Source organism: Galeopterus variegatus, unplaced genomic scaffold (assembly GCF_000696425.1).
Source record: "Galeopterus variegatus unplaced genomic scaffold, G_variegatus-3.0.2 Scaffold3461, whole genome shotgun sequence".
Taxonomy (NCBI): domain Eukaryota; kingdom Metazoa; phylum Chordata; class Mammalia; order Dermoptera; family Cynocephalidae; genus Galeopterus; species Galeopterus variegatus.
The window spans coordinates 72,334-81,951 of NW_007729572.1; the positions used below are offsets into that span (position 1 = coordinate 72,334).

The 9,618-nt window shown below is 41.8% G+C and overlaps 1 protein-coding gene across 1 annotated transcript in view; it reads left to right on the forward strand.

Moving 5' to 3' along the window:
* Window positions 1-1,118: 1,118 nt before the first annotated feature.
* Window positions 1,119-9,618, forward strand: part of C1QTNF3 (C1q and tumor necrosis factor related protein 3) — a 19,755-nt gene continuing 11,255 nt past the window's right edge. The window contains exons 1-2 of the mRNA XM_008585121.1: window positions 1,119-1,202; window positions 7,699-7,810. Of these exons, the coding sequence (XP_008583343.1) occupies window positions 1,119-1,202; window positions 7,699-7,810 (196 nt within the window). The remainder of the gene's footprint in view (window positions 1,203-7,698; window positions 7,811-9,618) is intronic.

Here is a 9,618-nt window from a genome sequence, read left to right on the forward strand (position 1 = left end):
ACAGTGCCACCCTTGTCCACGTAGCATCAGACACCTGTCACTCATCCTCTTTACGGTCCCAGGATCTCTCCAAGCCTCATGGGAGAGGGCCAGTGACATTTCGTTAAGTGAATGAATGAGTAATAGTAAATAAAATCATATGTAAAAGGGGGATTTTTAATGACAAAGCTATATAAATTCTATTTGTTATCCGGAAGAGGTTAGGAATGTCCATTTGCTCTTTAGCTAAATTAATAAAAATAGCAACCAGAATAAAGGAAATGATAATTCTCTCCATCCTGGTATATTTGGAATAGTGTGTTTGATTTGGTGTTTTCCATTTCTTCTATTTTAATCAAGAATATGGCAGAAGGAAGAGTAGCCAGAGACAACCTTTTTGTAACACAAAGCAGGCTGTTGTATCCTCATCTGTCAGTAAGTGACCTGGATAAATGTGATTAACTTTGGGTTTTGGAAGCCCAGGGGGAACGGAAATAAAGCCTCGGATGGGGAAATACCTTTGCTAAACCCAGAGCCTCTGCTCCTGAATTCAGTTCAATGTTTTGTCGTCAACCAACCGCCTTGTGCTGCTGGTACCCGAAGGGGAAATGACTTGAAGTGGGCCAAGGTGGGGGAGCACTAACTACAACCAGAGAGCCAGCGCTCCCCCGTGCCCCGAAAGGCTTCCCGCTGCCATTGCAGAGGGAGCTGATGTAGTTAAGCCGGAATTTCCTGGCAAGCGCAGGGGTAGGTTTTTCCAAAAGGCATTTTAGACCGCGAATGCACAGCCTTTCCGTGTCTAATCACGACAGCAAAGCACTGGACACATGCTCTCTGTTTCCAGCTGGTTGTGTATGTTTTCTTCACACTTCAACAAAAAACGTGCCAAGGTGTGACACTGATGCACCCGGCCAACTGGGAGCCGCGCGCACCATCGCGTCTGGCCTGTGGCTGGGGAAGTGATGAATGGGGGCTGTTCTTCCTGGGGAGGAGGGCTGCTGTCTCTCTGGCGTGCCTGCAGCCTTATTTATTACACACCGAGGTATAAAACCACCCGCCTGCCGCTGTGCTCTCCAGCCTGGCACTCGCCCGGAGCCCCGCCGTCTGCTGCAGGAGGCTCTGGGGCTCTGCTGAGAATCATGCTCGGGAGGCAGCTCGTCTGTGGGCACCTGCTGGCTTTGCTTTTCCTCCCATTTTGCCTGTGTCAAGATGAATACATGGAGGTGAGCGGAAGAGCTAATACAGTGGTGGCGAGAATAGTGCAAAGCCACCAGCAGACTGGCCGTAGCGGCTCCAGGAGGGAGAAAGTGAGAGAGCGGAGCCATCCTAAAACTGGGACTGTGGATAATTACACTTCTACAGACCTAAAACCCCTGAGACCAGATGAGCTACCGCACCCCGAGGTAGATGACCTAGCCCAGATCACCCCGGTCTGGGGCCAGGTACTCAGAATTCTCTTCTAAGGATTTCTGTGAAAGTTTAATGAGTTTTGTGTATTTTTTGTTTGTTCGTCTGTGTTTGTCTGGCTCAGATTCTTAGGATCAATGTTTTCGAGAACTTTGCTAAGCTGCTTGTGGGTGTCTTTGTGGGTTGCTCTGGGATACAAGAGGGACTGCCAGTCTCTTAGCAGATCAGCAGAGGTAGCAACGACGTGCTGGCAGAAGCATCGCCCATCAGCAAGGGGAGCCCGGGCAACCGGCTTCCTGCTGTGTTGGGACTTCATTTCTTTCTTGCTCTGTTGGTGCAGAAAGGAGTGCGGACCTTAGCAGATAAACGGATGCTGTAGATAATCATCGCTGATCCCAAGAACGGTGGACTTTCTTAATCCTTCCCAGCAGGCAGAAGCTGCTCTTTGAGTTTGTCAAAAGCAAAGTTTTCTTACTTTGATTTGTGAGTTTACTGTGACATTTTGTGCCAGTATTGGCTATTTGATTTACAGCATTCTAGGTTGCTAAAGCCTCTATGCTCAGCCTGTTCTAAAAAAAAAAAAAAAAAAAAATCAAAGAGTTAAAACAACAAAAAGACAAAGTTTGTATTTAAAATGCAGACGTTGTAGCATGATTTGATGCCTGATCTTCACAGAGGACTTGATTTCTTTCTCGGGGTATAAGGTCAGCATCTAAGGAAACATCTTTAACTCTTTTAGGATAGTGTGGGAGTGAGTTAAGATTTCAGTGTAGTGAATGGCAGATTGGTGAAACTCAATTTGATTTTAAACATTAAGAACAGAAAGAAAAAATATTTTGACTTACCTTTCAGGTATCTGGCATGCTGAAAACAGATAGAAGGATTAAAGAAGACTTACTTTGAATTATATGATCTTTAATAAATAAGTTTTACTACAAGAATTGATGAAATGTAGCAGTAAATAGGCCCTGAAAATTTTCATGTGGTTGAAATTGAAACCCCTACTACCACCAATGGAGAAGTCTGGGTTGATTATCTAGATATATGATCAGACTGAGACCACGTACAGAATCAGCTGCAGGTCTAGGACCAACCTAAGACTTTTAACTCAACCAGATGATGCAGTTGCCCAAATGGTTCTGTGAGGCTGAGTGAAGAGAAAATTGCTTTTTAAGGAGTCACAGAAGAAATGATAACCTCTAAACAGGATCTTATTTTTTGAAAGCCACTTTTAGAGATTGTTCTTTCCTCTGACAATCTTTTGGCTGAAGGTTGATGAATGCTAATTTGTGTTTTCTTTAGTGGTGAAGGTATGCTCACTTTTGGCCAAGTCTGCATCTGGACTTTCCATTTCAATAGATGGTGCCCTTTCTGGCTGTATCAGCCCCAGAGGCAGCAGAAGGCAGTATTCCAGCTGGCCACCAAAATCCATTTCTACACTTCTAATTCATCCCACCTTCTAGTCCTTCCTGGTTTTCTGAAATATTTTCAAATAATAAACTCCCAACAGGAGATACTGAGGAGATTTAAAGTCATAGATATTTTGGAAGTTTCAATACAACTCCTCTACCGATGGATATGGAGACATAAATTGAATTTTGGATCGTACTATGTTTTTCCTTATTTCTGTACCTTCCCACCCCTCTTCTTACGTTTTAATTCTCCTTCCCCCTCATTCATTCCTTCCCTGAGCATTTCCTGTGCTTTTACTTTGTGCTAAACTTTAGGATGGAAACTGAGGATATGATGAGAAACATGCCCAAGCTCCTATCTCTAAACTGTCCTGAAGGGCTCTAGTGGGGATACATTTTTAATTAACTTAAATTAATTAATTAAATTACGTCTAATTAAATACCATGTGATAAACAAGATCAATATACAAAAGGCCATTGGGAAAAAGTGTCAGAATGGTGGTGGTCCCTGAGTTGAATCTCAAAAGATGGAGGACAAAAAGGAAGGCTATTCACAGCAGAGTTTTCCTTTCCTTTTTTCTTTTTTTAAATGTGCCACAGCTAAGAGACTTGAGGGAGTCTGTGAGGAGTTGGACATAGCTGGAGCTCGAGCCAGGAGAAGACATCAAACGATTTTAGAGCCAGGCTGTGAAGGCTTCTTCTGTTAGTTGGTTAAGGAGCTTAGTTAGACTTCGCTTTGCTGGCAAAAGCTTTGTTTGTTCACAGCAGGGCAGTGAGTTAATCAGATGTGTGTTTAGTAAGATAGCGCTGGCTGTAGGGTTCATGGAGGGTTAGGGTGGGCAGAGATCTGGAGTGGGCAGACCTTTACTGTCTTTTCCTGGAATTTTCTTCTCTGTAGACTCTTTGTCATTCACTGTTATCAAGCTCCCCTCCTCCCCATGGACACCCATTTCTCCCTCCTCCCACTTCCTTTTTTCTTCTTTCTCTTCCCTCTTCTTTAGGTTACTATGAACTCTCTCTCCTAGAAATCACTTAGTAATAATAGTAGAGCTCAAATCTGAGTTGCTGACCCTAGACCTCCATCTACAAAATTCAGGGACCTGGTCTTAGGGACAAATTTGGTTTGATTTTGGGAAAGGGGCTTATAAACTCAAGAGGGTCACAGACAGCAACTACCTGTATGTAATTTCTCCCTCACCTAGGAGAAAACTTCTGCATTAACTCATCCTGTTCAACGTGCTCTGAGCCAATCAGAAGACTGACAGGATTGTTCCGTTTGACTGAACTTTGAAAGACACGGCCAGAGGGGGAACATGTGATGAGATGTCATAGGAGGGATCTCAGGAAGTGCCTGACTGGGAGTAACTACATTGTTCCGTTTGACTGAACTTTGAAAGACACGGCCAGAGGGGAACATGTGATGAGATGTCATAGGAGGGATCTCAGGAAGTGCCTGACTGGGAGTAACTAGAAATTTCTCACCGTTTGGGTGGCAGCTCTATGCTCTTAAAGTGCTCCCAAGTAGCTTGGGCATGCAGCTCCAGTCCTAGTTAGCTTTGGTACTGAGCAACCCCATCTCCTGCAGCTCAATTTTGTGTCCAAATACCAGACTTTAAAATCAAAATCTTTCTAAATTATTATTTGTGTCTTTGGGAAAGACTTTGGTGTCTTTGTTTACATCTTAGAGCTGGAAAGAAAACCAATGACCAGCTCATCCACTTCTCTAACTTAATAGGCAAGAAAAATGATGTCAAGAGAATCATGACTTCTCTAAGGTCACGCAGAACTGAGATGGGAAATCTGATTCCAGTCCTGTGGTTGTTCCAGCATTCTTAAGCATCTCAGTATTTCCATTCTATTCTTACACAAATGGTTCCACTTCAGAATTTTCCCTTCTTCCCCTCCCTTCTCCATCTCTAAAATCCATCATTGGCAGAGCCCTGGATTTCCTGGGGTTTAAAAAGCTGTATTTCACGTAAGCAAAACCATACCAGGAAATACGAAATATTTCTCAGATTACATCTTTGGATTAGAAGGTGGGGCAATGCTGTGGGGCTTTTGACTTGCCAAGTGTCCTGAAACCCCTCAAGTCAGACTAATTGCTTTAGTTGATTTTCTTTCCTATACCAATTTGACAAAAGACTCTAGTACCTGTCCAGGGTTTGGCCTGGTAGATTGAAGACAAGACCAGGAGTTAGCTCGACACTATAGCTTCTGATCATTCAAGACATGGGTTCTGAGCTGTGGCAGGAGAAACCTCAGAGTACAGATGCGTTTCTGTGTTTTTCCTGAATAGTGTGATGAAAAACTTTAGGCAAAAGGGACAAGAGAGTGGGGACAAAGTCCAAGCCCATTTTTGATTTGAAAAAAATAAAAGTAAGGTCTAAGTGTGCAGCAATGTGAAGCCTTGACCCAGTTTTCTGCTTGGATTTCTAGTAATGGAGAAAACTTGAATTTTAAATTCTTTCTTTCTCCCTCTCTCTCTCCTGTCTCTGTTTCCCTCCCTCCCTCTCTTCCTTTTTACAACGAATCCCTTAGCAACAATAAGCTGTTTTCAAAAGAATGCTGAATTATACTTGGTGTCTAGGAAAATTTCCACAAGTATTTTGCATGATATAATTAAAAGGCAAGTTGCCAATTTAGATGAGAGTCCAAATTTTATGAGCAACTCTAACTCTTATGCCAAATCAACTTCCACTAGATCTCTAGCTCCTTGAGAAAGTTATCTTTGTATACATAAACGTTTAACTTAGTGCCATATATGAGCATATTTAGTACCCATTAAATGCTCATTAAATATTGGTTCAAAGAGTGGGATGATTATTTTAAATTTTGAAATAGAATGTGTGAAACAGAACTCATGTTAAATACTAATGAAAAAGAAGTTAAAGTTGTTTCAAGATGCAGATAATTAATAAAAATGTATTGGACTTACAGTTAATAACAATGTATCATATTCTTGAAAACTGCTAAGAGAGTAGATTTCAAGTGTTCTCACCACAAAAAAATGTAAGGTAATGCGTATGTTAATTAGCTTGATTTTGCCATTCTACAATGTGTACATATTTCAAAGTAACATGTTTGTATTAGTCCATTTTTGTGTTGCTATAACAGAATACTTGAAACTAGGTTATTTATTTATTTATTTATTTATTTATNCCATTAAATGCTCATTAAATATTGGTTCAAAGAGTGGGATGATTATTTTAAATTTTGAAATAGAATGTGTGAAACAGAACTCATGTTAAATACTAATGAAAAAGAAGTTAAAGTTGTTTCAAGATGCAGATAATTAATTAAAATGTATTGGACTTACAGTTAATAACAATGTATCATATTCTTGAAAACTGCTAAGAGAGTAGATTTCAAGTGTTCTCACCACAAAAAAATGTAAGGTAATGCGTATGTTAATTAGCTTGATTTTGCCATTCTACAATGTGTACATATTTCAAAGTAACATGTTTGTATTAGTCCATTTTTGTGTTGCTATAACAGAATACTTGAAACTAGGTTATTTATTTATTTATTTATTTATTTATTTTGTCTTTTTTCGTGACCGGTAAGGGGATAACAACCCTTGGTGCAGTGTTGCACCGCGCTCAGCCAGTGAGCGCACCGGCCATTCCTATATAGGATCTGAACCCGTGGCGGGAGTGTCGCTGCGCTCCCAGCACCGCACTCTCCCGAGTACGCCACGGGGCCGCCCGAAACTAGGTTATTTATAAAGGAAAGAGATCTATTTGGCTCACTATTCTGGGGAGCTGCATCTGGCCAGGCCCCAGGCTGCTTCCAGTCATTGCAGAAGGCGGTGGGGCAGCTGCTGGGTGCAAGATCACATGGTGAGAGAGGAAGCAAGAGAGAGAGGAGAGGTACTGGGTCCCTCTTAACAACCAGCTCTCATAAGAACCTATCCATTCCTACAAGAGCTTACTCACCACCCCCCAGGGAGGGCATTCATCTCTTCATGAGGGATTTGCCCCCATGACCCAAACACCTCCCAACACTGCCACATTGGGGATCAGATTTCAACATGAGCTTTGGGAGGACAAACATATCCAAACTATATCACTGTTGTACATTGATAAATATGCATAATTTTTTTGTTTATTTAAGTAAATAAGTGTGTTGGACGAAAGAATACTTTATTTTCTTAATTTCCTAAGGCAATTTAAGTATGTTATTGCTGTATGAAAAACTAGCATTACAATTCAGAGTTTCTAAGAACTCATAAACCAGATTTTAACCCAGTATCATGAATATAATTAGTGCTTAATAACTATATTTGAAGTTGATAATTGTAATTTGAGGGTCACCTACTCAATCTAGCTACATCTGAGGCTATTGGTAGTTGAGAAAAAGGAAAGTCCTCCACGTCTATTTCTCTTTTTTTTTTTTTTGTCTTTTTTTCATGTCCGGCAACGGATCGCAACCCTCGGTGTTGCGACCGCATCTCGCTCAGCCAGTGAGCAGAAACCGGTCTGTATGTGGGATCCGAACCCTCGGTGGGAGCGCCGCCGCACTCCCAAGCGGTGCACTGTAGCAGTGCGCCACAGGGCCGGCCCCTCCACATCTATTTCTGAAGGAGTTTCTTCCTTTGCTGTTAGAAGTAGCAGCAGGAATGCATTTTTGAGAAATACTACTCCATTCTTCACCCCCACAGGCCTTTCCAAAAAATGTTTTTCTACTGACTTCCTTGTTGCCTTTTTGTTTGATCATGGACTCATCTTAGCTCCTCCCTGACCCCTATGCCATTGATATCCCCACCCCACACCATCTTTTCTGATGTTTCCGTGGGTTGATTGGAGTTAAACTTACCTAAGGGCCAAGGAAGAGGAAATGAACAAATCTTAATTGCTCACAAGAACCTTTTTCTGATGCTTCTCTTTCTATCTTTTTAAAGCCTCCACAAACTGGAGGACTGCCCCCAGACTGCAGCAAGTGTTGTCATGGAGACTACAGCTTCCGAGGCTACCAAGGGCCCCCCGGGCCTCCAGGCCCTCCTGGCATTCCAGGTAAGGACGAGTGAGCAGAGTTGCTGTTCTAACTGTAGACAGTGCCAAACAGGAGCCAAGGGCAAACCTAAATAATTTGGGATCACTCATGTGTGATCCAAAGGATATGCATGGAAAACCCAAAAGAAGGAAAGTTGGGTGGGGTGCTGGGTTTATTAAGCCAGTTTAGGTGGAACAATATAAACTCTATAGTGTTTATTCTCAACACAACTTCAGAATCCAATAGACTCTAGGCACCTGAGGTACCAGATTCATAGTCTGCGAGGCTCTTCACCAGCACTGAGGATAAAACTACTAGATCTTGACTGGGACATCCTCTTAGTTCCAGTATTTCTGCCACAGCATTCTTTATGCAGTATACTAAATCTAACTTTCAGGGATTTGTGGATTGGGGGCCGGGTGGAGAAGACAGTTTACTGGTCTGGGTTATAGTCCTCCCATTCACTGAGATGTCCATGCTCTGTGTGATTCTAGGTTCTGCCAAGTTTTTCTCCACTACCACTACCACCACTCCCCTCAAAACCCACACCCATCTCAGGATCTCCGCATGTTCAGCTGTTTCTCAGTGGACTTTCATGCCTCTCTTGGGCACATGAAACATTTTTAAGCTCCAGCGCCACATATGGCATGGGGAATGCTCTGGAGCTACTTCAGGCCCCTGCACACCCATGGCTCAGAAGTCTGTGCACTGGGACTCCCAGGCTCAGGAGAGTTCCAGGAGCTTGCTAGTACCCTGGTTCACCCAAGGAAAGGGCAGCCCAGGTCCCCCCATCCTAGGACTCTCAAAACTATGTGGGGTCTTATTATCTTCCTCTTTGTCAGGGGAAGGAAACTCCCTGGGGGTAGGATCTCTTTTCAGGGTTAGTTCAAAGTCCACTTGCTCTTTTTTGACTTACCCCCATTGATGTTAATATTTATCAAATGTGGTTTAATTTTTTAAAAAACTTTTGAATGGCTTCTCACATGAAATCAAGTTTAAAATTAGAAAACCCTCTTTTGGACTTTAAACTATGATTACCGGCTTGGAACCTATGACATTGCCCATCAAAGGCAGCAGCCAGCAGACGCAGTGATATGGGTTAGGGGTATTCAAAGCCTTCTGAAATCTGCTCAGGTCTAGACTATTTGGTTGTTGCAGGACAGTCTGGCCTTGGCTACATGTTTCCATCAGGAACGGCTTTGTCACTGAACACATTAACCTGAAAACAGTCAAAGTTCATCCATCTGGGAGGATTGCAAGCCTGGTATAATACCTGATCAAAAGTAGTATGCGAAATAAGCAGCAAAAGAGCCTGAATTTCAGCAAATATAAAAATTAGAAGAGCTGTAGAAATTGTCTCTTAGTAGCAAAGTGAAGAGTTGAAACTGTTACTCAACTCTTGCTTTCAAAATTATTTTTATGACTTTATTTTATGTGTTATATTTTTTTGGTGGCTGGCTGGTATGGGGATCCAAACCCTTGACTTCGGTGTTATAACACGGTGCTCTAACAGACTGAGCTGTTATGATTTTTTAATCAATGAGTTTACTTCTCCTTCAGTTATAAAGGTGATATGTGTCCTTTGTAGAAAACTTTAAAGAGACAGAAAAGTATATAGAATGACACAAAAATCACTTATGTTTCATCCATTCAGGAAAAAAATCACTGTAAACATTTTGATGTAATTTATTCTAGTCTTTCCCCCAAGAAATATAATATATACATATATATTTTCACAAACAAAAATAGTATTATGCTGTCCCTATTTATTCATAACTTTTTAATCTGAAAATATGAATATCACTGTCATTAAATATTTTCCTTCAGC